The 27,733-nt window shown below is 57.7% G+C and overlaps 1 protein-coding gene across 5 annotated transcripts in view; it reads right to left on the bottom strand.

Annotated features, from left to right (window-relative positions):
• Positions 1 to 27,733, bottom strand: part of GRB10 (growth factor receptor bound protein 10) — a 157,787-nt gene that overhangs the window by 20,572 nt on the left and 109,482 nt on the right. For 4 of the 5 annotated variants that reach the window (XM_077864166.1, XM_077864167.1, XM_077864168.1 and 1 more), the window contains one exon: positions 5,891 to 6,047. In XM_077864166.1, the coding sequence (XP_077720292.1) occupies positions 5,891 to 6,047 (157 nt within the window). Of the gene's footprint in view, positions 1 to 5,890; positions 6,048 to 6,798; positions 6,856 to 27,733 lie in introns of those variants that run through there. The other variant, XM_077864170.1, reaches the window with a different exon arrangement.

The raw sequence follows: 27,733 nt of genomic DNA, 5'->3' as shown, positions 1-27,733 counted from the left end.
GCGGGGCATCTCTATGGCAGCCTTGATGTGTGCACTGATGCCCCAATGGCAGAGACGTGCAAGGATCTGTCTGCAGAGGACAAGGCTGTGGTGCTCGCCAGAGGCTGGCCGTGCACGCCAGCACACAGAAGCACGCTGGGCCTTGGCTGAGACAGCACAAGCAGAGGATTCTTTGGTAAAAATATATATATGTATTTTTATATAGCGTCCAGAATCCCGAGGCCAATATATATATATATATATTTATATTTTTATATATTTTTATTTTTATATTTATTTTTATATTTATTTATATTTTATTTACTTATTCATTCATTCATTTATTTATTTATTTTTAAAAATATATTTAAAGCCCAAATCTGCCAAGGCAAGGAATGTCCTCCCCACGACCGCTAGACCGTCCAGGGCCACACCTGGCACCGGCGGCAGAGCATGAACAGGTCCGCTTGCTCCCGGCTGCAGAGGGCTCCGTCAGCAATGAGTGACCCAAGACCCTGCCCTGCGTTTCCCCGCGACGGAGGGAAGAGTCCTGCCGGGCTGGAGCGCACGATCACGACCTCTACGTTAGCTTTCAGCAAAGGGATCGGCTTGGGTTGGCATTCATTTAACACAGTTTCCAGTGCAAAACACCTGAGTGACGTCTGTTCCGAAGTTTCAGCCAGAAAAAACATTTCTGTAGTTCTAGGGGCAAAACCAACCACCCCCACGCTGGCTGACGGCTGCTTTACAGAACTGACATTTGTCACCAGGTAAAATAAGGAAAAATTGACAAGCGGGGCTCTGGCGACCTGGGTGGGGACGAGACCATGCGGGTTCCAGGGCAGAAGCGCTGTCTGCAGACTGGTGAGAAGCCCCAGAGGACCAGCGGGGAGGCACCAGCTCTGAGGGACACGTGGGCACACGCACGGCTGCTTCCCTCCCGGACAGCCTTTTCCTGCCTCCCCACGTCCCTCTCACCCTGGCGTAATCCTGGGGCAGCTGTGCACAGACTGGGCTGCATCCTGGGTGGCTGGGCCCAGGGCAGCCGGGAGGGAGGGGAGCGGGGACCCTGATCGGGGCGTGATCCTCTGCTCCGCATCACTCTGGTGCCACCAGGGGGGCTCAGGTACCCACAGGGGTGGAAACGGGGGCCTCATGGCTCCGCTTCTCCAGCCCCCAGGGGACCCGGAGCCCCGAGACGGCAGTGGGCTCGGGGAGACCGCGTGTGGGACCCTCCTCCCAGAGATCCCCGTCTGCCACTGGATGTCCACGCAGCAGTTTTCCCAGCTGTCGAAAAGCCGACAACATCAACTCAAAGCCCTTTTCTCTGGTTCTCATTTTCTCTATGATTCTAAAAACAGGTCTTTTCAAGCAACTCTCGGTGATTCTACTAAACGGTCACATTGCCGCCTATAAACTTCGTATCATCACAGTGGAAAGCGGCATTTCATTGGGGTGTTCCGAAGGGTTTTTCTTTACAAAGGGAAGACTCCAACCTTCCTTAAAGGGGATTCGTGTCATTCAAATTTTTGATGCTGCATCCAGCATCTACACCACCACCCCACACCACGAGCGAAATAGTTACGGATCACTCAACTCAAAAGGCAGATTTTACTTCTCTGCCTTAAAATGGGCCGCGGACATGCGAGTCCTTAGCAGAAACCTGAGCCGCCCGCCCGGGCTGCCGTCAGCATCCCGCCTTGCCTCCCCGTCCCGCGTCTGCACCCGGCTTGGCCCACCCACCACAGGGAGCAGAGCTGGCTGTCAACACGTTACAGCTGCTCGGGGCCCTGGGGACTCGGAATTGCGAACAAAGTGACAGGGAGAGACCACGGCAAGCCGTCGCGCTGTCTGCACGTGCCTGGAAAGCAGTCTTCCTTCTATTAAATATTTCCGTGGGGAAAGGACATCCCTCCGGTGCCTGTCCGGGAGAACGACAAGAAGACCAAGATGGCAAGGTTGGCCCTCGGAGGCTCTTCCGAGCACCGAGCCCCGGACACGGCTGCTGTTTTTCCTTCAACACCTGTCTGCATGTCCAGATGTCAGAGGCACGTCCACGGTCAAGTCTTTCCAAAGAGAGAGAGCTCACGCCTCTTCCTGCAGGGTTGCAGCCTAGTCCATGCAACAGTAGGATTCCCCAGACCCCGGAGCCGTCCTCGTGTCACCGTGCTCCGTGCCTAATTGCCAGGCTCCCCTGGTCATCTGTCCTGGCTCCTGCGGTCACCCAGGGCCTGGGGGGGGGGGGGGGCGGACTGCACTCCCAGGGAGGCAGTTTACCCACAGGCACATTTTCAACACCACAGGGGCACCAGGATGCTGTCTGCATGCCCCAATTGCAGTTTTACAGAATTCCTTTAAAAAAAAATTGTTTGCTCCCTCGATACAGCAGCAGGCCGGCTGTTAAGCACCCCCGTGCGCCTCCCACGAGGGGCATCCTGGCTGATGTGCGCCGTCTGGAGGCTGGCCGTGCATGTGCTCAGGGCAGACTGCAGGGCACCGCCGGCTCCGTCGCAGCCCCCCCGCTGGACTTGGCTGCCGAGTGGCCTCAGCCAGGGATGCTGATCACAGGGCTGAGCACGCGACGCAGAATCCCGAGGCCAAAGTGCCCACGTCCACAGGCAGGACGTGCGGGACACGCTAACGTATGGGGCAATGACCGACGGGGAGTGGCTCGCTAGGGCTGGAGTCCCAAGGCGCCGAGCACGCCTCCCCGGGACGGCCCTCACTACGGGCCGCACGCACCGAGCTGGGCGCCCTCCCCACCTTCTCAGACCACCTCGAGTGTGAGTCCAGGAGCTGACGTGGAGGCTGAGAGGCACCGACCCAGCCGTGGAACATTCCCGGCCCGAGTGCCAGTGGCGCCCCTGCCCCGCTCCTCCCCACAGGGCCGCTGGGGGCTGCAGCCACGCACACTCATGGGTGGTCTTCTGCTAGTGCAAATCTTCATCATCGCTCCCTGGCTGTGGAAAAAGCTGAATGTTACTAAGGACCTAACATTTCACCTGTAAGGACCAGGACAGGAATGGTGCCCTGGGATCCTCAATGCTAGGGCCACACGTAGGCTCGCGGAGCCTCCATTCCTGAGGTCCCAGCCTTACGGATCTGAGGTGCTGCCTGCCTCGCGCCCAAGCCACAGACGCCGTGGGTGCAGGCCCCCAGAGCATCCCCACGCCAACAGAGCGACTTCCAAAGGGTCCTATCAACGACCGCGGACGTGAGGCCGGCTGGACGGCTCTGCGCGGAGACCAGGGCCCGCCTGCCAGTGTGCCAGGGCCCAGCACACCCTGAACATTACCCTTAAGAACTGCACTAGCTGAGCGCATGCATGCCCGTTCACGGGGACCCGGCGCCGACGCACCGAGCGCTTCTCTGACAGGCGTGCCCACAGCCCGCGCTCCACCGTAGTTTGGAACAGGCGCCTGGACGTCCGCCTCCCCCAGGGATAGGCGTCTGACCGTCAGATGCTACCGAATAATGGAAAGAATAGGATTTTTGCCTCAATAGCAACTTAACTGATCAAAAAAAAAAAAAAAAAAAAAAAAAAAAAGGCTTGTAGGACAAACAAAAGAACAGGCAGAGAAGACATGGGTGCAGGAAGGCGAGAGGCTCTCACACCTCGCACGTGCTGTCCGGAGCCAGGCGTAGGGGAGCGTGGTCATCGCTGCGGACGCGGCACCGGCGCAGCGAGGAGTCGGGGGCAGCCTTCTGCGGGCACTTTGTGCATCTGCAATTTGCTTCACTAACTACTTTTTCCAAACAGCATCCAAGATTGGATCTGAGTGTTCTCTCGTCTTTTTTTTCTTTTTTTCCCTCTCTATCATTTTGCTTTCTCCCTGCCTTTTTTTGTCACATTTACTCGATTTTGTAATAAAGCATTATCCCTTTTAGAGTGGGTCAGGTCCTTCTGTGAATAAGAGGAATAAGGAATAAAAACTATCACGTCCCTAAGAATCCCGTGTGCACCTCTGTATTTCTTTCCCGGGTTCTCGCGTTTTGATGATTTCTGACGGTTCACCTGCTGGCTTGGTGTGCTCGAAATCAGGGCCACCACACAAAACAGGCGAATAAAAATTCCTCAGTCCGATGCTTTTGCGTACCTGTGCCCATTTGATACGTGCTCTCTGTGTGGGCAAAACCAGTCACGGATTCTGATGCCTGCAGAAGGCCCTTCTATGGTTCCCTCCAGAGCATTCAGACGTCTGAACGGGCTTCAACAATGTTCATACCTGGGTCCAAGTCCACAGATGTGCTTTTAAGGTTAATTCTCTGCGTGTGCACATATGTGCACGTGCCTACACCTGGCGTGGTGCGTGCACGCGTCCGAACACACCGCAGCATTCCAACTCTTGTCTAATCTCCAAGTTACTTGTGTATTGGAGATGCTACTGGCGACCCCATCGGAGCACCGTGGGACCCATTTGGGGGCGTCCCGGGCTGCAGCCTGACCACGTTGCCACCTGTGGCCGCAGGCGGCAGCGAGAATGAGCCACCAGGAGAGGGTGGCTGGAGATGATGGAGAAAGTTCCTGTTGGTGTGCAAGCGCCCTGGAGATGGGCAGAAATGGGAAAGAAGAGAAAAAGTGTTCCTGATGCAAACTGTGAGGCCCGCTGTGTGCCTCTGGGCTTGGGGGGAGCTGGAATGCGGTGACTTAAAACAACACCAACTCCAATTTACGCAGCATCGTTCAGGCTTCGATTGTAGTGCTTTTTTTTTTTTTTAAACTTAAAAAATGTTTTTTTTTAAACTTAAAAATGTTTTTTTGTATTGCATCTTTCAAAACAACACAACTGAGTTACACAAGTCACGGCTGAAGTCTGATTTATTAATCTTCCGGAAGGGTTCACAAGAAGAGCGCAGAACCACGGGAAGAACTTTGCGATCTGTGCAATGTTTCTCCTTCACCACGTGCAAGAGGTACAGTTGTCGAATTGGGAGAAAGTTGTGGCTCCTAAGTGTGTGCCTATGATTTTGCGAGCACCGTACGCTACCCACTGAGAACAAGTCTGAGAAGCTTCTTTACCTGAAGTAGGCCACCCGAGCAAGAAAGCCCGCAAACCCTCCAAAAATTAAAAAAAATAAAATAAATAAAAATAAAAATAAAAAGGAAAGCCTGCAAACCCAAAACCTCAATAAGTTTTGTATGTGGCCCCCGTATTAAAATATTCTCTTGCTTTATGGGGATCCCTGGGTGGCTCAGAGGTTTAGCACTGCCTTCGGCCCAGAGTGTGATCCTGGAGTCCCGGGATCGAGTCCCGCGTCGGGCTCCCTGCGTAGAGCCTGCTTCTCCCTCTGCCTGGATCTCTGCCTCTTTGTCTCCCTTTGTCTCTCTATCTCTCATGAATAAATACAATCTTTAAAAAATATATATTCTCTTGCTTTGTACACACTACACATGTGTGCACTCCGTGAAAACACTGTGAGCAGCTCAGGGACACCTCGTGAGACTCTAGCCCAGAGGCTCTGGGGTACGTGGGTTCCCCTGGGCCTCCCGCAGGCCCCTCGGGCGCCACCACACCCCCCACTCCCGTGACCTGGACAAGCTGCTCTCTGCTTAGTGATGCCGGGACGGTGCTCCCCCGAGGCCCTGCAAGGGCTGTAGGATGCTCCCCCTCAGATCGCAGCTGAGTAGCGAGCCCTGCGCGCCGGCCACAGCTGGTGGTCCTCCAGCCAAATTAGAGAGAACCTTCTCGCTGTCTCTGCACCCTCGAGGCACAACCGCTGAGGCATGTAGGAGCAAGGTTCTGAAAGCCCCAGATGGGGGAGGGTTGGGAGGGAGCAGGAGAAGCAGCAGCAGCAACAAGTATGCAGTGCCGTGGGGGCGGCACAGACCGCGCGCCAGAGCGCCGGAGCCACGGCCAGGACCCAGCCGGCTTCATCTGACCGCATGCCAGGTTCCCAGCGTACTCCCTACCTAGTCCCAGGTGCGGGTGGTGCTCCACCAGCGTCCAGCTGTTGTCGTCCACACAGTGGCTTCTGTAAACTAGCAGCTGGCACAGGTCCCGGGCTGTCATGTCCGCTAGGATCTCCACCACTTTGCTCGTCCCATCTTCACTGAAGATTTTCACATCCTGCAACATACGAAGGGGACACTTAGCGTGGGTTTTCGAGGGATAAAAGCCGAATCAGGCTACAACAGGAAAGGCAAGCATGGCTGCGTTCCAACACACGTACAACCGTCCTTGCACACGGCAGGCAGCTGGCCGCTGCCCGGAGGCTGGAGGGCCCCCAGCGCCTCAGCCCGGCGGGGCACCTAGGGCTACAATAGGAAGTTCTGGAAACACCAGGACACTTCGGGGCAGACAGGGCGTGCGGCCAAGCGGAGCATGCGGACCGCTTCCCGGCCACCTGTCCTAGGAGGCGCCTGAACTCGTTTCAGATCCTGCTGTGGTCTTGGGGCTGCACATTTCCTATTGGAAGCAACTGCACAGACAAGGTGACCCAAACCTAACTCGGGATGACCCCACCTGCTGTCCGCTCCCGGGCTCGGGGCGCAGCGGCCAGGACCCCGCCATACCCCACACAGCTCAGGTCATAAGGCTCCGAAGACTTGACAAAACTCAGAACGAATATGCTGAAATTTAAAACACTAAAAAGGCGGGACGCGGTGGGAATGCAGTCAAGATTGGCCCCCGTCCCCTACGAAATCACAAGCCGGCTTCATCTCCCTGGAACCGCTCAAAGCCACAATGGACACGTCGCTTCCAGGCAAAGGGACGGTGAAGCAGAAATCCCCAGGACCTTGAGCACCCTGTGCCCTGGCTCCAGAGCCACAGGGAGAGGGACACGCGATGCTTTAAAAGAACGGACAAACCACCTCACCTCAACGGCACGGAAAAAGCAGTCAGAGGAACAAGATGGCATTTTAAATCGAGACAGTGTCCTCGGGGGTTGTGGGCCCCCGGCTGTTGCCCCACTGAGGACGTGCGGCCTCTCCGGCTCAGCTCCGAGGAGGTGAGGGGAGCCCCGGTGGCAGGCCGAGGAGCCCCGTCCCTGGGCCTGATGCGGTGGCCCCCGCGGATGGGCTCCCCAGCGCCGGTGGGGCGGGGGCAGGACACTCAGGCAAGCACGTCAGGAAGAGCCCTGCTCCCGTTTTCCCACGACGGGGAAAGAAAACGCGGGAGGCCCGGAGCCGAGCACGCGTGTCCTCTGGATCTAGGCCCGTCTGCCAAGTGCCTCCAAAACCTGCGTCTGGGGCCCGCCGGCGCTGGCGACTGCGGAGCAGGGCTCCTGTGGCCTCTGAATGCCAGCTGGGCCTGACAACGCTCCCTGCCCTTCTCTGTCTCTTCTTCCAAGAGCTTTGTCTGGCAGGAGAGGACGCCGGCTGGGGTCACAGCCGGGAACGCAGGAGCAGGATGGGGACGGTGCGGTGCCAGGCTGCAGACCGCTCCGGGGCAGGCCACCCCAGAGAAATCCCCAGGGGGGCCGGTCAGGACCGAAAGCCAAGCTCCCAAATCACACGCATTTTTGCAGAAATCTACTCCTCTCTTTCCAGGAGTTCACATTTCACTCCATAGAAACTTCCACGGAACAAAGTAAATATTCAAATGCAGCTGACAGGAGGGAGTCCATACGAGTGACATCTGGTTCAAACAAAGAATGCAGGTCTTTTGTCTACAGGTCAAAACTTTTGCAAAGAAACAAACGTGCCGACATGAAAGAAAAATGGATCTGGGAAATACAAACGGGTCCAGATAACGGCTTATAAATATGCTAATATACCGTCCCCCCTGCCCTCTGCTCCCGCGCGGCCGGCCGGGCCGCGTGCTCCTGCACCACCTCCTTCCTCGGCGTCCGAGCGAGCTTCTCCGGGACCACGGTCGACGTTGGCTTCTCTAGAACCTTCCAACCGCGTTCAAGTCTGTTTATCAATTTTCCTGCCCCAAATCAGGAACGGCCCCAAGACTTAAAGGTAAGGCCCCAGGATTGAATCCTCTTTCTGGCCCAAATGTATCTTCCTTTAAGCTCGCTCTTCCCTTCCCTGCTGTTCCACGGCCACCCCCCGCCCCCCACGTCTATATATAGTCTCAGTATTAAAAGCTAAGATGTGCTTTGTCACAGGGCCAAGTCCACGGCCTTCGGATTCCCAGAGCAGGCCGGGCTGGCGGGCCTGGGGCAGGGGGTGGACACGGAGACAGGGCTCCGGGCACAGGACCTCAAATTCCACGCTGTGGCCCGACATGGCCCGGCACCTCCCAAGCACGGCCGAGCCCGCTGGCCACAGGTGGAACCGACCCCCAGGACGGGGAATCAAGGGAGTCACTTCACGCCAGCAGCCTGGGGCCGGGCATGCTTGCAGAGCCTCCCAGGAGGGCGCGTTCAGCAAATCCTAAGGCACAAGGAGAAACGTCCTGTAACAGTTGGCCGCCTGCCGCCGTGCCTCCCGAAGCCAGCAGCTGAAGGAACATCCTGTACCAGGACAGGTGCCTCTCTGGTCACCACCTGGGCGGTGCCGGGGCTCATTCTAGAAGCGAGTAAGGCTTTTCGCTCTCAGCCTGGGTCAAGGGCTGCTGGGCGGCAGGCGGAGCCTCCCTCGATGGATGGATGGATGGATGGATGTGCAAGCACCTGGCATGGGGCACGACACAGAAGCTTGTCTGCATCCCCGGCTCACGGTTCAGCCAGGATGAGATTCCTCCCATGGGCCCGTGCTTTCCCGGGGTACAGCCTGTCCGGGGAACATACGGATCTGGTCATGCCAGGATGGGGATGCGCTCAGAGCACAGCCCCGCAGTGCCAGCCCGAGGTCAGCCCCCTCCTGGCCCTGTGACCTCGGCAGGTTAGATGCTAGCTGACACCCGCTTTCTGTCCTGCGAGCACTGCTCAGGGAGTCACTCAGAAAGCACAGTGTTTGCTCTGAGGGTGTCAAAGACCATTTATGACCTCCCTTAGCAAGGGGGGGGCGGGGGGGCGGTCTAGAGCCAAACCAGGCTGCAGTCTGGCTTCATCGCTAAGTAGCAGCGTAGTGGTGGGAACCTGGCACAGCAGCCCCGTGCCTCACTCTCCCATCTGTGAGTAGCGCTGACTTCCCAGGGCAGGCCTGGCTCAGGCTCAGGAGAGCTCCCCCTTGGAAAGGTCTCGGCCCCCGCACTTGCCCTCCGGGGGCGTACGTGCACAGGACGTGGAGCCTGGAGTGAGGCGGGCTCCACCCAAAGGCTGCAGACACGGAAGGGGCCACCTGGACTCCGACGCGGGCTGGCGCATCTGGGAACGCAAGGCTCCTGACCTGTAGGATGCTCCGCGAGTGACTCGGTGGGAAAAGCCAACCCCCGAATCCCCAGGGTCCTCTTCTCTGCTGCAAAAGCGTTAAAAAATAGAGTGGTGGCAATATTGAAGAGGAGATCATCACAGGCATGCCCTCAAGGGCATGAGGTGCTTCTCTGCAGAGGTGGAGGGGCAGGAATTCTCCATCAGGACACCCGGCCTCTGACTGGCACCGCAGCCCGTGATAAAAGCCCTGAAGTGGTGATAGAACATTCAGGCGTCCCCGGAGCCCTGCTGTCACTTTTGATATGTTCCCTGCACAGACTGAGAAGCAAACCACAAGGAAGGAGTCTGAGAAGGATCAGGGTGGAGGTGACGTCATCTCCGTGCCCCAGTGTGTACTCTGGGGAGCCCGGGTCTGGGCCCGGGTCCCCCACAGGGAGGCCGCGGGGTCACCTCCCTGCTGTCAACATCGCGGGGCACGCCGCCCTGGCTGCCTTACAGGCTCAGGACGTCCTACTGAGCTCAGGAGGCCATCACCGCGGCCCAGACCACCCTGGGAAGACAGAAAACGGGGCACTTTCAGCTATTTGCCCCTAGAGCCGTCTACGGGGTAGGATGTCCATGAAGGCCAGCCCCCGAGGGTGCCTGCACCGAGTGGAGCTGAGAGGGCCCCAAACTCTGGGGGGTGCGGGGATAGGGAGGGAGGGCTCAGAGCTAGGAGCACCCAGGCCAGCTTCGTCTTCCTTCTCCACCATTGATCAACCAGCTTCTGAGCTCAGAGGGCTCTGCGTCCACTTGCAATGCGTTTTGCAAAGTGAGGATGTAAGCTGAGGTTTTCAAAAACTTGTGAAGTTTCTTGTAAACACTGGGATGTGCTGATGGTCCCTTGACCTGGTGGGGGCCACAAGGAGGAAAGCGGGACAGTCCCGGCAGGTGGACGGCCACGGGGGCCCCCCTGTGCCAGGGCAGGTGGGGGGCTCCATCTCTGAAAACCGCAGCAGCCACGCTGGGGCCCAACATTAACATCCCCCGGGGCAGGCGTCCCTGCCCCCCAAGCAGATGAGGGGTGCAGGTCTCAGTAATGCAGAGGCTTGCCCAGCGTCGAGCATGTAGAAACTGCCGGAGCCCAGACCTGAACCCAGGGCACCTGCTCTGCTTTGCTTCTTTGCCGGCAGCTGCTTCCCAGCCCTGGGGAGTCTTCCCCGCCAGGAGGGATCCGTGGCTTCTTAGGAGCTACATGAAAATGCTTTTGATTCTGGTGGGCCCTGAAACCCCCTACAGGCAGCTGCACTAAGTCTAGAGGAAATTAAATTTCATTTGGGGGACGCCTGGGGGGCTCGGGGGTTGAGTCTTCAGCTCAGGGCGTGACCCCGGGTCCTGGGATCGAGTCCCGCGTCAGGCTCTGCCTGTGTCTCTGCCTCTCTCTCTGTGCCTCATGAATAAATAAGTAGAATCTTTAAAAATAAATAAACAAATTTAGTTCAAGCTGGGGCAGAACCAACAATAGGCTAGATGAATTTTAGTGAAAAATGATGTAAATCTAACAATTTTTTCCCAGTTCTGTTCTAAATTAATGCTGCTGTTTTGAGATATAAAACACAAAAGCCCAAACAGCTCCATGCAGTTGTGCGGCTCTATTCGTGGTAGTAAGAACGTACGTAATAATCCTGTTCCGTTAGAGTCCAGCTTACTTTAAAAGAAATCTGCATCACTATCTGTTGACTTTCGAGTTTCCATGAGAAACATATTTCCAGTCCTTGCCTTTCCTTTTCCTTTTCCTTTCTAAAGCAGTTACGACTCAAAAAATAACCCGACTAGTTCTTGAAAGTCAACCACGGATTTCAGGGTCCCCCGGCAGACCCCGGCCTTGAATGGCGCTCAGCAGCTCGGCAGGCCGTGGCAAGATCCAGGGCACATGGTGGCCGCCTTTACGCCCGTTTCAGGCCAGACCCATTCGGAAGAATAATTGATTTTGATTTGCTCATCTCTATTTTTTTTTTTTCCTCGAACGGAGCCATGGACGTCTGACTTTGCCAGAGGCAGCGCTAATCAGGTGCTATCATTGTAGAGATGACGGAAATAAAAGGTAGTTTAGAAAAGATGCAGTCCTCCCCTGGCGGGTGGAAGACGGCAAAGGGATCAGGCGCTCGGAGCCGCGCTGCCTGCAGGTCACACGGTGGTGGCGCCAACCAGGCTGCCGGGTAACACCCAAGGGCTCCCACTGGGTCCCGGGCCATCTAGGGCCCCTGATGCTGTTGCCATGGGAACGCGGGCTTGCCTCTCCCCCCGGCTCAGGCATCTCTCTGGCGCCGGCCTGCACACCTGCTCCTCCGCTCAGGGACGAGCCCCGGGGAAGAGTCCCTGCACCAGTCCACCGCCCGTGGCTTTCTCCCTGCACAGGACAAATCGGGCGAGGACCCCCGCGGGAGGGCAGAGCCTCCCCGACGCTGCGGCAACGTTGGACTCTTAGACCTTCCCTCCGAGGCTCTAGGCCTCCCTGACTGCAAGGCTCCCCTCTGGGCTCCAGGACCAGGATTCGGGGACCTGGGGCGAGTGGAAGCGCAGAGGGACCGCAAGTCCCCGCAGGGCCCGCAGCGGTGACGGTGCCCTGGCCGCCTGTCCTCAGCACGGCAGGAGCAGCAAGGACCATTCACAGGAGCCCGGTGGGCGCCTCACTTGGATCTCAGAAGGAAGACGGCTCTATTGATGGAGTTGCCTGGGGGGAGGGGTACGCTCTCTTTCTTGTGTGTAAGGACAACGCCGGCGGCCCCTGGGACGTGCAAAGGTGGGAGTGTGTGTGTATGTGGCACATGCGCACACACACCCGGATGTAGTCAGTTCTTCACTATAAAAATAAGTTGGCATGGTAACACTTGAAAATAATAAGGGACACAGGGAAAACTCTGACCTTTTTTTTTTTTTTTTTCCAGTTACTCAGTTAAAATTCTAGAGTGTGGCCCTCCTAGTACTCTCCCGCACACGTACTTATAAATAGACGCACTGACATGGTTAGGATCACAGGACGTACGGTTTTGCAATCAGGCTTGTGTAGCTTCAGGTTACACCGTAAATATCTCCCGGGCACTACACCTCTTTGATGTTTCCGTGTCTGCGATGTTTGTCCACGTGGCCGTGTGGGACCTGGCGCTGTCCTGACGGCTGTCCGTGCGGGCGGTTTCGAGTCTTTCACATTCACCAACAGCGCTGTTGGGCGTCTTTCTACATGAGTCTTAATGTCTGTGTCTATTTTCTCAGAATAGATTGCTAGATGTCAAGCTTTTTTTTTTTTTTTTAAAGATTTATTTATTTGAGGGAGAGAGAGAGAGAGAGAATGTGAACGAGCAGGGGGGAGGGGCAGAGGGACAGAGACTCCCAAGCAGACTCTGTGCTGCATGCACAGCCCAATGTGGGGCTCGATCTTGTGACCTGAGAGCATGACCTGAGCTGAAACCGAGAGTCGGACGCTTAGCTGACTTAGCCACCCAGGCGCCCGGATGTCAGGCTTTATTAAAATACATCTCCAATAACAGAAACGTTTCCAACATTGGAGATGCCGGGCCGAGTGTTTGGTAGGATGCCGTTCCCCAAGACCAGATTTATTAAGGAACGTAACGGGACTAGGTGTAAGGCCGCTCGGCCCCCTCACTTAGGAACCGTCATCAGGTGTGCTCTCTGTGCAGTCCCCGCTCCCTGGACGCCCCAGGGTCCCCCAGCGCTCACTCCCCGCACGGTCTGGAAGCACCAATTGTGCAGAGGATTTCTGTCTCCGCAGTGATAGCATGGACTTTAGAACCGGCCAGGCCTGGATTCAGACTCTCTCTCCTGCTGCTGCATGTGCCCCCTTCCCCCGACTATCAACACCCTCACTGTCACGGCAGAGGGACGGTCACACAGGCTTACGCTGAGCACCACAGGGGGGTGTATGAAACTCCCTCACGCGGAGCTCACACCGGGTAAATGAGCATTCCACACGTGCACGTCTGACTTGCCTTCTCTCTGTCAGGGCCACTGTGTGCCTACAAGATGCCCCTGCTGCACCAACCCAGAAAAAAAAAAAGCCTTTGCACAGAAAGAGCTCGTCCAGAACTTCTATTCCAAAGACTTTGAGGTTTAAGTGGTTGAAATCCCAGTAATTAGGAGTCTGTTTGCATTCAAAGAAGCTGAAGCTCACGGGGAAGAGGGCAGCCATGGTGTCTGGAAAGAGAAGCCCCCCCCCAGCCCAACCATCAGGTCCACCTGTCCACCATGACGTCCATCGTGACGTGGGGAGGGGGCAGCAGGGGAGACCTCTAGGAGGCCTGGTGACCGGCTGTCAGTGGGCAGGAACCCATGCAGTGTGAATACTGAGCTGGAGCCTGCAGTGTGGCCAGGCCCGGCCCTCTCCCCGCAGACCAGAGCCTCCGTGGGAGCAAACTCCTTGAGTCGAGCCCCTCCCGGAGCAGCACCACTAGGACCACGCACACATGCAGTGTAAATATGATTCTGATTTGAATAATACATTTTTTTTCACATTTAATTATTAAGGATTTAGGAGCAATGAGGTTCTTGTAACAAAAGAAAAAAAACCACTCTCAATCTCTCAATCTTTTACAGAACCAGAAATATTGTAAAATATTTAAAAATAAGTGGTGTTTTTATGTGAGATTCTGGGCAAAATGGGAGGTCGCGGGGAGCCAACGGGGTGTGGCTGGAGCAGGCTGGGGGCACGTGGGAGGGTTCGCCTCACTCTCCTGTCTACCGTGTGGGTTCTACACTCTTCATAGACAAGAGCTTCAACATTCCTTTATCTTTGTGTTGCTGAAGAAATAAAGATTATGAGGCTTTCTCTGCCTAACCTCATTGAAGAACTGAACTAGCATCTCTCTGGTAGACAGTGACAATCAATAAAGTAAGCGATACTCCTTCACTTCCTTGGCGCTTCCCAGCGGGGACTGGGACGGGGGGCTTTGCCACCCAAGGGACCTCTGGCAACATCTGAGACGTTCTGGTGATCACGGCAGGTGTGTATGTGCTAGTGCTAGTGCTGTTGGCGTGTGGTGTGCAGAGGCCAGAGATGTTGCCAAACGTCCCACGAGGCCCAGGACAGGCCCTCACAAAGGATTATCCAGTCCCGAATATCCATATAGTTGCAGAGTACGGGACTCTTGTCCCAGGGAAGAGAGTACAGTGATGGGGACGTGTACTAGGAACCAGGCACCGGCCCGAGGGGGTAGTGTGAGGGTCTAAATGAACACTGGTAGGAATGACCATCGGGTAAAAGAATAATGTGTCTTCGCTGACAAGCACACACACGCAAATAAGTGGGAGAGAAGGGAAATGTTCTTCCCAACAGCAGAAAGGCACCTAATAGATGCAGGATGGTAGAAAATCCAGAAAAGAATCATCAATACACAATAAAACCCGTGAAGGGATGCCTGACGGAGAAAAGCAAATTCACATGGTCTCGAATTCTCTTCCTTGAAAAGTGGCTTCCTCGTTACAAAGGGAAGAACAGTGACTACTAGGGAGAAACCCAGAGGACAACAGCTTCCCCGAGGAATAAGGACAAACCCCAGGAATGATGGGACGAGCCCACATCGTGAGCTTCCCGAGGGAAAGCGCAGGGAAGGACACATCCCCTCTTTCTGTGGTCTTCACACACAGACAACCTGATGGGGTCCCTCGGGAGCCCCCCCGCACACCAACGGGTCCTTCAGTCACTGTGACAGAGGACTCAGAGGCCGTGGGAAAGGCAAGGTGCCGAGGTGCGTCCCGGGGGAATCACAGAGAAGGTGGTCCTGTCCTGGCTACGGAGCGTAAAGAAAGGCAGCCACGGAGAACATCAGAAGGACAACCGGAAATGTGACGTGGTCTCGCAGACGGGACGCGTGCGCTTGGCTGACGTTAAAGACTGTGCTGCGCTCACGCCCTGTTTTTAGGAAACAGACACTGAGGCCTTTACAGGAGGAAAGAAATGATTTGATGTCTACACATTAGGCTCAACCATGGTGTGTGGGTATCCAAACGCTCACACTGCTGACCCCTGAACTACACGGGCTGAGACTCCACGGATTCACTTACACGTGAAATTTTCTTAACATGAATCCAACACAGCAAATGTGTTTCTGTTCCTTATGATTTTCTCAGTCCCATCTTCTCCCCTTTACTTTATGGCAAGAATACAGCGTAGAATATGTGTTCGTCTATCATTCCTGTGGCTTCTGCCAAAGGCAGGCTAGTAGTAGGGAGGTTTTGAGGGACTTGGGTTATATTCGGATTTTCGACTGCATGGGGGGGCCGATGCCCTCGCCCCACCAGACCTACGTGCGTGTATATGTGTATATACACATGCAGTGGAAACAGCGCAGCAGGACGTCTGGGTGGCTCACTTGGTTCAGCATCAACTCTTGGTTTTGGCTGAGGTCATGATCTAGGGTCATGGGACGGAGCCCCGTGTTGGGATCTGTGCCTCGTGGGGAGTCTGCTGGGGATGCTCCCTCTCCCTCTGCCCCTCGCCCTGGCTCAAGCTCACTCTCTCTTGCTCACTCTCTCTCTCTCAAATAAATATTTAAAATGTGGCAATAGGTTGCCAATTAGGGAATCAGGGGACACAACCTATGAGAGTCCTTTGTGTTATTACTACGAGTTCTCTGGAGGTCTGAACTTATTCTAAAATAAAATTATAACAAATACTGTGTGAGAATAAGGATGGGCACCCCGTCCTCTCACTCACCGTGTGGCTGGTGTCTTATCCCATCGCCGACCACCGCCCACGGCGCACACGGTTGTGGAGATAAGACAGGCCGTGCATGATTATCTTCACAGGACTATCCCTACTCCATTCAGCCTCTGTCTTGAGGGATATTTGAGATGCAGGATGTTTCAGATCCAAAACAGGCAGCAGTGGCTGGTTCGATCACTGCTGGGGTTGAACAGAATATCCCACGCACGGAGGCGGAGCCCTGTTAGGCCGGCCCGTGTGGACGAGCCCCAGGCAAGTGTGCTTCTGCGGAGGCCCACGGAGCAGACCACCACAGGCCCATGTCCATGCCCATGCTCTCTGCTGCGTGGCCACATGATTTGCGAGCTCAGGGAAGTGACCTGGCACCTCCCCAATGACCACCTCTCTGTCTTGTATGAGCAGGTCAGGCCGCCCACCAAGAGGGGCTCCCCAAAACAATCTGAACCTCTTCAAGGTTCTGCATCTACCTTTAGGCCAACGTGTTGTCCCTATTAGGAGAACCGTACTTCTCAGGTCATGTCAGAGTGTATTTTATTTATTGTCATCTGGTTTCGGAAAAAGTCTTGCCTGAGCCTACGGGTAAGCAGGGCAGCTGTTACTGTAATCTGGGACAGGGGAGCCACCAGCTGCCTCTCTGAGGCCAGCGGTGACCCCGCAGCAGCAGCAGCAGCACCGCATCAGCAAGGTCAGGGCCTCAGGCAGCCCGCACGCAGCCCTGTAGGCCACCGCCTGCCGGGCCAGTAGAGCTGTCCCCTCCGCTGCAGCCCGGCCAGTAGGCTGGTGGAGCAGGAGGGCAGAGACACGGCCACCAGGAAAGGACACAGGACCCGGAGGAAGGGCTGACTGGTATCTGGTCAGGGCCAGGGGGGAGCCAACGACTGAAGCTCAGATAGCATATACCCCCTGGAATGCCTTATCCTGGAGAAAGTAGGCTTATATACCAGTAGGGTGAGATTACAGAATTACAAAAATAATGATTGTCAAGACTTAGTAACAAATCCTCTTAGAAAGCAGGACATTCGCTGGCACCACTTAGCCTCCGGGGTTGCTTTTTGTAGAACTAAAAATCCGACAACCCAAGCAAAAATCTGTAGCTGAGGACGACGGACGACCTCCAGCCTGCATACCTTCGTGTCTGTCGGACGAAGCAGGGCCTTTTATTTTGCTTCCTTCCGACCATGGCGCTGTGGGAACGGATACGTCACCCTGAACACCACAGTCGGCCGTAACCCCGCTCAACCAGGAAAACCAAAGTTTCCACGCAACACGGGTTCGGGAGATCCAACACTGAAAAAAGGAAGTGCCTGAACGTGGCCGCATCCGCCTTACGCCACCCTCCGACTGTCAAGGCCTGAGACTCGGGGCGGGGAGGAAACCAAATGCCCTCTCTCTTCAGGGCTGTTCCTTCACCCCCAGACATCTGCTGGAGTTCCTTGAAGCTACAGAAATAGCCAATCCAAGTGATGGGTTGCCCGGGAGGCTGCCTTTGTCACCGGGAACAGCGGTATAGGATGCCCGTCCCGGATCACTCCGTACTGGGACCAGGAGAACAGCCAAGCCCTGGCACCTTCTCATTCTACTGGAAGGGACAGATTGCCCTTTGACGATGGTTAGAAAAATGAATTTCTAGGCATGAATCACACATACATCTTTTGATCCAGCAATTATACTGCTGGGAATCGACTATCTGCCATCAGCTCTCACTCCTTTCTCTACCATCGATCTGTCCTCCCACCTACCAGCCATTAACTGACCACAGATCTACGCACAAGAACGATCATTTCTGCTCTCTCTATAATAAGAGTGGGTTGCAGGCCATTAATAGGGGCAGGTGGGCCCCGCATGCACTCAATTCACAGGGAGGCCCTGTGCTGCCACGGAGAGGATGGCCCTTATACCAACGAGGACAAAGAGCCGAAGGCCAATCCTGGGTGCAGAGCCCAGGTGCTGGCGTGAGCATGATTCCCACCTGGCCAGGCAGGTTCCACGGCTCCACGAGTCACACCCTCTGGCATCATAAAGACATCTAAATAAAGGGCCACAAATTTAAAAAATGCAGAACGAGGAGAGCGTAAGAACATGCCTTTTTACTACAGAGGAGCTCATTTACGCTCATTTAGTGTAACATTCTCTCTCCTGGTGACAGGAGTCGTCCCGGGAGCCTCAGCAGCAACGTCAACAGAAACCCGCTGTGGAACCATGAGCCTCAAGGCAGAAACTTGAGCTATAGAGGCCGGACGCGGTCCAATCACAGCACTTTGTGACCTACAACACACATCAAAATAATCAATGCTACAGCATTCCACGTGGGACTCCCGTGAGTAAGACAGCAAGGAGATTTGCTTTCTTTTTTTTTTTTTTTTTTTTTTTTTATTTATTTATGATAGTCACAGAGAGAGAGAGAGGCAGAGACACAGGCAGAGGGAGAAGCAGGCTCCATGCACCGGGAGCCCGACGTGGGATTCGATCCCGGGTCTCCAGGATCGCGCCCTGGGCCAAAGGCAGGCGCCAAACCGCTGCGCCACCCAGGGATCCAGGAGATTTGCTTTCTAGGAGCAACTGCACTTACTCTGAAACACGGAGCCTGGCAGGTGACCGAGAAGCCTATTCCAAGACCCGCCTCAGATGGGTCGGAACCTCTCCAGATTTCAGGCCCGCCTCCACGGCGGGTGGGATTCCAGCACCACCATCCATTCAGCGGATGTTTCCTGAGAACCTCCCGGCCAGGCACCCGGGTGCTGGCGACATGGTCCTTAAGACTAAAATCCCGACCTCATGACCCTTCACTTGATGGGGACACAGACCAGCACACGGGAGTGTGGGATGCAGAACCACCTGTAGGTTCTGCTCGCAGGTGTGCGGGAGCACCCGGATGGCACCTGGTGCTGGGGTGCAGCGACGTCACGTGCGGCCAGCGCGCTGCTGGAGCGCGAGGCACAGAGGCAGCCAAGGGTCCTCCAGGCACAGCGGTCCCGAGAGAGGGGAGAGCGGCACAGAGAGGATGCGATGGCAAGGGGGGCTCACAGATGCTGGACGAGCAAGCAGTTCTGGATGCGCACAGGTGCCAAGTGCTGCAGAGACGCGGCCACAGATGCTACCAAAACCTGACCGCTGGATGTGACCTGGGGTAGGTCGCAAGCATTCTCGGGGAAGATTCATGTCAGACAGGCCCAGTTCCTCTAGTCTCAGGGGATATACAGACAGGTCCGGTTCCTCTAGTCTCAGGACAGACAGACGGGCCTGGTTCCTCTACTCTGGGGACGGATAGACGGTCCTTGGTTCCTCTAGTCTTGGGGACAGATAGACGGTCCCCAGTTCCTCTAGTCTTGGGACGGACACATGATCCCGGTTCCTCTAGTCTTGGGGATGGATAGACGGAACCTAGTCTTGGGGATAGACAGATGGGCCCCGTTCCTCTAGTCTTGGGATGGACAGACGGGCCCGGTTCCTCTACTCTGGGGACGGACAGAAGGTCTCAGTTCCTCTAGTCTTGGGGACGGACAGACGGTCGCCGGTTCCTCTAGTCTTGGGTACAGACAGACGGTCCCCGGTTCCTCTAGTCTTGGGATGGACAGACGGTCCCCGGTTCCTCTAGTCTCGGGGATGGACAGATGGGCCCGGTTCCTCTAGTCTTAGGACGGACAGATGGCCCGGTTCCTCTAGTCTTGGGGAGGATGCACAGTCCGCCTACTTCAACATCCTCAGTTTGTACAGAAGCCGTTTGCCCTTCCCTGAAGCAGCTCCAATGACCCCGCAGGGATGGATACGGAATAAGAGCCCACGGGTCTGTAGGGGATCCGGGTCACAGAGCCGGCCGCCCAGAAGAACAACGTCCCTGGGGCCACCGGAGAACACCCGCATCACCCCAGACCAGGGAAACCACAGTCACAGATGTGCGTCTAGACCTGACAATCCAGTGGGATGAGATGGATCCTGAGACTTCTATGTCTTAACAACCAAAGTCACCCTAAAGTAACTCAAAATCGTCACACTGTGAGGTTGACCCAGAGTGACACCAGCCCTTGTCCGGATGCGGGTTTTCCTCGCACGTTTTTCCTCACCCACCCCGTCACAGTCTGTACCTCCTATTCTGGCTGCTGCACGAGACTTGGTGCATGACAATTACTGGCAACGAGATCTCCCCTGGTTCTCGAAGGACCCGCGCACATTCTGCTTTCAGCAACACAATTCAGGGTTTCGGAACCTCACACATCCAGAGCTGCTCACCAGTTACGCTCTAGGTTAGACGGAGTCTTGATGGAATAAGGCTCTTTCCCTTCATGTAACGGGTCATAGCAGTCAGCACCTGCCATCCCCCGTATCCCTGTGTATCTGCCGTGGACTGTATCCCTGTGCACACACCATGGACCGTATCCCTGTGCACCATATCCCTGTGCACCTGCTGTGCCCTGTATTGCTGTGCACCCGCCATGCACTGTATCCACCGTGCACCATATCCCTGTGCACCTGTTATATACCGTATCTCTGTGTACCTGCTGTGCACTGTATCCACCATGCACCCACCGTGCACCGTATGCACCGTGCACCATATCCCTGTGCGCCTGCAGTGCACCGTATCCACTGTGCACCTGCCATGCACTGTATCCGCCATGCACCATATCCCTGTGCATCTGCCGTGCCCTGTATCCCTGTGCAACCGCTGTGCACCATATCCCTGTGCCCCTGCCGTGCCCTGTATCCCTGTGCACCCGCTGTGCACCATATCTGCCATGCACTGTATCCCTCAGCCCCTGCCGTGCCCTGTATCCCTGTGCACCCCCTGTGCACGATATCCCTGTGCCCCTGCCGTGCACTGTATCCGCCGGGCACCCACGTGCACCATATCCCTGGGCCTACTCTGAACTCTGCTCCAGCAGCTCCCAACAGCTCTTCTAGGGCCCCCTCCTTGGGGGCGTCCTCTGGGGCACTGGCAGCCAGCAGGAGCCGCCCTGGACTGCCCCTCCCCCCCCGCCAGCAGCCCTCTGGCACCCCTGTTCCAGGACCTGGACACCAGCATGTGCTCCCAGGGGAGGCAGTGTGGGGAGAGGTGGCCACAGCAGTACAGCCCCCGACCACATGGCTGCCAGTGCAGCTCAGCTGGCCCCGCCCCATGGGTGTGCAAGGCCAGGGGAGCATCAAGAGCTTCCTCCAAACTACAAAAAGCAGGTGCACTCACAACCCGCTGGCTGCAGCCCACCTCGGCAGCCAACAGGCAGTGGGGCAAGAGGTCAGGCGTGATTATTTCCATTCAGTGAGAAGCAACACCCACCCCACACAAAGCTTGGGCTCCCCACAGCTGCCTGTGTGTCTCCAGCCCTGGGCCCCCCAGCAGGAGGGTGCTCCCGGCTCCGAGGAGTCCGTGGCTCCTCCCCACCCTGGACCACGCAGCAGCGGGCCTGCCTGCTAGGACACGTGCTTAGTCCCGCACAGTTGACAGAGCCCACCTGGCAAACAGCCGCGTGATGGCCCTAAAAATCCACTCGAACAAATTTAAAAGATCACAAGGGGGCATCTGCACGTCAGGCCCACAGGGTTGGTGCAGACGTCATTACAGCACGGTCACCCCCTGCGGCGCTTGGAGCCGTGAGCACGCACCCGCCAGCGGAGCAGCACGGAGGGGGCACTGCCTTTGAGGAAACTCAGTCTGTTTACTCCTCCCCGTTTACCTGCTTGGGAACCTCCCACAGTCTGAGGCCCCAGGACTGAAGCTTTGAGAATCTCCTTCCCTCGGACGAAGCTTATACGCAGGAAAGCAGAGCACGGCACATGCGAATCCACTTGGCACGTTATGCCACCAAAACCACGGATATTCCATTTCTCCTGAAAAGAACAGGGAGGAAAGAGCAGCAGGGTGCTCTCGATCGACTCCCCTCCTGGAAGCGCGGCTCCGGGGACAGGCCGCCCGGGCGCACCTGCCCATCCTCCTGGAGCCGTGCGCGGAAGCGGCGGTGGCCTGACTTATGTCTCCTGTCTCCTAGGCTGTTTGCCCCGTGGGAGAAAAGCACAGTGAAAAAAAAAATCTGTTCACTTAAGAGGCATGTTTTGGGTTTGAAACAGGATTTCTCATTCTCTAGCATTTTATCTTGTGAGAATCTCAGGCTTCCAGAAAACCTATAAAAGGCGGTATAAGGTTTTCTGTATGTTCTTCACGTGGGTTCCCCAGGACTAGCGTTGGCTCCGTCTGCTTCATCCTGTTCTCTTTCCGCACCTGGTCATCGGGGTGGCCCGTCTACCCCGCGGCCTGTGCCTCCGACACGTGGCACTCTCCCTCGTAAGCACAGCGTCAGGACTGAAATCAGGAAAGTCCACCAGTACGCTCCCTCCAGCCGACATGCGCGCCTGCAAATTCAGCCAAGGTCCAACCGACGTCCCTTTTAGGAAAGGCAACAGCACCATTTTGGGGTTCGTCTGTCACCCGGAGAGTGAGTTTTCTGGGGTCTTCTGTGACCGTCACACTTTGCAGAGCCCCCGCCATTTCATGGACTACCCCCCAGTCCTGGTTCACATCTTTGGCGTCACACACCCACGAGACGCCATGGGGCCCCAGCGGACGCTGGCTCAGGACACTGGGCCCTGGTGGCACCTGCCAGGTTTCTCCGCGTCCGTAAGTGACCACCCTCCTCTTGCCCTCTGAGCCTGGGACGTGCCTCCTCTTTCTTCAAGCGCTTGCTCAGCACCCTTTTGGTGGAGAATGGAATTTAGGAGCCAGGATCAGAGCTCCAGATCAGATTTACCCTTAAAGGAGAAAAAGCAGAAGTGCCCGGACAAGGAGGGGAGAGCAAGAAATCACTAGATCCTGTGATTTTGCTCAAACCCAGCCCATTCTCTCCAGCCTCAGCACCCTGGTCCTCATCCAAAGGCCATGGGCTCCCGAGCCCGCGTGCACGGTGGCCGAACCCATGCCACGCCCCCTCTCCGAGTGCCACCCTATCCTGCACACCACGAACTAAAGGGAACCTCCCCAAAATGCAAAGCTGCTCTGCACCCCTCTATCTGACACCTGGTGGACTCTCTTTTGCACCTGGGATGGAATTCTTAGCCGACTCTAGGTCCTAACGTCCAGGCCCTTTGTGAAGGGCCCTCCCCCCCCCCTTCTGGAACATTCTCCCCCTCCAAGCCCACGATCAGCTTCTCATCCTTCAATCCCGGGGCTACGCTAGCTCGTAGCTCCCCCGCACAGGGAAGCGTCCGGCTCGCACACCTGGCCCGCCGGCAGTCACGCGCCCCTGCGGACCAGCTGGCGTTGGTCTCGCCCAGCAGGCCGTGGGCTCCTGGGGACAGGCCAGTGTCGGCTCAGCCAGACCCACGCCCTTCCAGGGCCACCCTGCGCTGCCGTGAGGAACCGTCGGGCACAGGAAGCCGCATGGTCTAGTGATGGTCCTGGTGCAGAGTCAGGGCCCAAAACTGCTGACGCTCCCTCCACCAGGGAGGCGATCATCAAGCCAACAGGCCCTCACAAACCCCTATCACAACACGCACCAGGGCAATGAACGCTCACGAGCCTGCACGGGAAGCCGGCTCCCGGGAACTTGCCTGCGGGAAAGGATTCAGAACGTGACGACACGCTTGTGCCCCCGCAAGCTCCCGGAGCGCTTTACCTGGACCTGCGAGGCGAGGACGCACTGGGAGAGCGGCCAGTGGAACCACATGTGCCCCGGGCAGTCACGGATAGTCCTGAGACACAGATGCCCACACCGCACGGGCGTGACAGGCTCTCCTGCTGCGTGAACCAGTGAGAAACACGAATGCAAGCGAAGGGGACGAGGGTGCTCCCGGGCACCTGCAGCAGAGCCGTCGACGCGGGCAACGCAACGGGCCGAAGTTCGTTTTCTAGCAGCCCCTGCTCCAAAGGAAACTTCAGCAGCAGCAGCAGCAGCAGCAGCAGCAAGATCGAGCCCGTTAGCGGGCCCGGGAACACCACCTCGTGTTCTCGGATTTGGGGGAACAGGCGCATTTGGGGAAGACGGGTGATTGAAACGCTCACCCTGCGAGGCCTCCCCCGGATGCCATGGGAGCTTTGATGCCGCGATCCAGGACCCGCGTGAGGCCTCACAAGTTCAGAGAGCTTCTATTTTCACAGATATTTACGGTCTGGAGAAAGCCCAGCGGGGGGGATTCCACGGAGTTTCCTGATGGGACTCCCCTCAGGCGCGCGGCTCACCAGGTGGCTGCAAGCGTCCCCTGCGTGGGGCGTTCTCCGGCTGCCGCCGAGTGCCCGAGACACCTGGAGGTTAGTGCTATTCCCACACAGCTCCGAAAGATGCTCCGGACCACCCGGCACCCTTTCCCACGGAGAGTCCCAGGGAAGCATGTCATGGACCTCGTGGACCCGCGACTGGAATCGTCTGGGAAGCTCCAGGCTGCCCCCCACCCCCATCAGTGGGCTTTCTTCAGGTGCCTCCCAAACCAGCAGGGAACGGGAGTTTCCAAGAAGGTGATGGAATGTGGTCCTCCCCAACCGTCGCGGGCCTGCACGTTTCCGTCTCATGACTCAGGTAATGAGGCTTCCAGAAAGCGCAGGTAAGAAAAGGGGGCACAAGGCTCTCTGTCACTGGGCGACATGCGGGGGAGGCCGGGGGCCGAAGAGTCAGCCGCTGCTCTGGATCCAGAAGGCCTGGGCGGGCCCATCCCCGGGAAGACACACGTCGCGGCCTGAGGCCCAGACTGATGCGTGGCTGACGCACGAGGGCAGGGTCACAGCAGCCACGGAGACTCGCGAGCAGGACTCAGGCCCTGCGTCCCTCTGGTTCTCACGCAGTCCCGAGGCTGAGCCCACCCGCGCTCCTTAGCGCCTCTCTGTCCCGCACACCGACTCCCGAGGCGCTCGGCCTCAGAGCTGCCGACGCTGCACCTCCCCCAGGACCGGGACAGGAGCCACAGCGAGCGTCCCAGCTTCCAGAGCCTTCCATGGCAGCAGGTGCAACGGCAGGAGGAATGGGCAGCGATGCTTGCGTCACGCGTGGGCTCCGCTTGCTTGCTCTGGTTTATGCCATGGTACCCTCCGGAGGAACGAAATGTCACACACGTGCGCGTTTTGGTTTGGCGAGACGGGCTCCTGTTTGTGCGGAGCGCTGCTGGGCGCCCCGGGAACACTGCCGACCTGAAGCCTGGGTCCCCTCTGCACACATGACCCGCCCTGGCTGCTGTGTTACGGGACCATAAGGGAGGCCGGCCGCCAGGGGGCAGGGGCCGTGGGGACCTCTGAGCGGCAGGACGGGACGGGGCTACCCCGTGCTGCCCCGGACGCCCCCCGGAGCACTCGTCGGACTCTGCTGAGTGAGCCGCTCCGGGGGCGGCACGTGATCGCTCGTTTGCAGACTCGACAGTTTATTTATTTGTTTATTTATTAGATTTTATTTATTTATTCGTGAGACAGAGAGAGGGACAGAGACACAGGAAGAGGGAGAAGCAGGCTCCATGCAGGGAGTCCGATGTGGGACTCGATCCCAGGACCCCAGGGTCATGCCCTGAGCCAAAGGTGGGGCTAAACCGCTGAGCCACCCGGGCCGCCCAAAACGTGACATTTTAAAAACTAATAAAGACAGTTTATTACATTCCTCCCAAGGAAACCTTTCAGGGAAGCTACGCGACTGCATGGAGGTGGATGGGCATGGAGGGAGCCGGAAGGCGAGGGGGGCAGGGGGAGGGCAGGGGTGCAGCCCCGCGGTGGTGGCAGCCGCCGTTCCTCACTTCCGAGAAACCAGGGAGTGAAATCAGGACAGGAAGACCAATCGGTTAGGTTTTTTCTTTACATTTTTTTTTTTTAAGATTTTATTTATTTGAGAGAGCGCACCAGAGAGACCACGAGTTGGGGGGAGGGCAGAGGGAGAAGCGGAGTGGCCGCTGAGTGCGGGGTCTGACACGGGGCTGGATCCCAGGACCCCGGGGCCGTGACCTGGGCCGAGGGCAGATGCTTTGCCGACTGAGCCCCCAGGCGCCCCGGGGAAGCAGCCTGAGCGACGCTGGGTAAAGAGGGCTTCGCCCCGAGGACGGCGGGGATGAGCCGATGGGTATAGACTCGCGCTGGTGAAGTGACTGTCGCCAGGGGGCAGCGACCCCTGTCCCACCGGGGGCCGGAGCACCCCTCTCCTGGGCTCCCGCCCCAGACGATCCTGCGACGGCCCCAAGTGTCCGCAGCACCGTTCACGGCCCTCGGGGACCCCAGCCCTCAGGCTGCACCTCCCTGGGCCTCCTCCCGACGCGTCCGGGCCCCGAGGTTCCAGAAAGCCGACGTGGGCACGTGCCGCAGGCGCTGAGAAAGAGGGCTCGTGCGGCGGGCGGTGAGGCCCCCGGGGTGGGCGCCCACGAGAAGCCGCGGACTCCGGGGCGACGCCCGGCCCAGGCGGGAGAAGCGGGAGGCCCGGCACGTCCACACGGGCGCGCTCCACGAAGCTGCCCCCGCACTTGGCCACGGCCGCTAGTTTTTCCTGCCAAAGACGGTCTGAGGCAGCGGCGCGTTCGTTAAACGGTAGCAAGAGCCTCGGGAGGCCCACGCTGGATCATCAGTAACGGGCAGAACCCAGTGCAAGGCAATTAATTCAGTTCCAGAAAATTAATTTTTGAAAGTAAGCAAAGGGGGGAGAGTGTGGACTGGAGCGGGGACAGCGTTCACGCCCTATTAGAAATGGGGTTAAACGTGTGATTAATTGTGTTTGAATTAACAGCAGCGGAGAAACCTGCTCTAACGGGTCACAGGCAGCTCCATGGAAACCCCTGCGCTGGGAGGAAGGCCACCCGGACAGGGCCTTCCAGACGTTCCCATCAAGCTAGCAAGGCAGCCTTAAATTGGGAAATAGAGATGTTTCTGGGAGCATCCCTGTTCTTCCCTTCGGCGGCGCTCCTCTGTGCGGCCCCCTGCCCCTTCCCCCTCCCTTCTCAGCCTCCTGCACCACCCACCTGCACCTGCCCGCGGGCCCCATCCCTGGCACCACCCTCAGGGGCAAGGCTGTGCACACTCAGGGGGCACACACGCGGCCCTCGCCATCGCTCCACCCCGTGGGGGGCCTGCCCCATCATCCACCTGCACCTGCCCCCGGGGGCAGGGCCACACACACTTGGGGGTATGCACACATCACTCCACCACCCACCTGCACCTGCCTGCAGGCCCCACCCCCGGCACCACCCCCGGGGGCAGGGCTGTGCACACTTGGGGGGCACGCACACGTGGCCCTTGCCATCACTCCAGCCATACACACCGGACCGGCCGCGGTGGGGTCACACCCCGACCAGGGGGATGCCCGGGGAGGCCGCGGGGGCCCTGACGGTTCATCAGCAGCACCACCTCCTCGGCCACCGGCTGCCCCATCTGCCTGCACCTGAGGGAGCGCGTCACCCTGCCGACATCATCACACTAAGCCCCGGGACAGCAGGGCCCACGCTGCAGCCGACTTGCCAGCCTCGGGGACCACAGGGGACGGCGGGACGGGGGAGTTGGAAGTGCTGCCACAGTGGTGGGGCTGAGGGCTCCTCCCCCTGGTGAGGGCGCCCCTGCGAGCCTGTGACCTCATCAGGGCCCCTGCCCCCCCTCAGCTGTCCATCCCGGGGCCCTGCCCGCAGCCACACACCCCTGCATGCATGGATGTCCTCCCTGGAGGCGGCGGCGTGTCACAGGGGCGGCTCTCAGAGCTGGGGTGTGCAGACCCCACACCCGACACTCCTGCCCCCAAGCAGCCGGCGAGGGTCACGGAAGGACCCCCAGGGAGGTGGGAGGGGAGGTGTCTGCACGCGGCGCTCGGCCGGCACGGGAGCCCCGCGTGGGCCCGGCCACACGCCTCCACTTCCTCATCCCCTTCGGACTCGTGGGCAGACACACGCCGCCCCTGACGGGCT

Source organism: Canis aureus, chromosome 21 (genome assembly GCF_053574225.1).
Source record: "Canis aureus isolate CA01 chromosome 21, VMU_Caureus_v.1.0, whole genome shotgun sequence".
NCBI classification, from domain to species: Eukaryota; Metazoa; Chordata; class Mammalia; order Carnivora; family Canidae; genus Canis; species Canis aureus.
The sequence above is the reverse complement of the archived record's forward strand: the minus strand, read 5'-3'. Positions and strand labels throughout refer to the sequence as shown.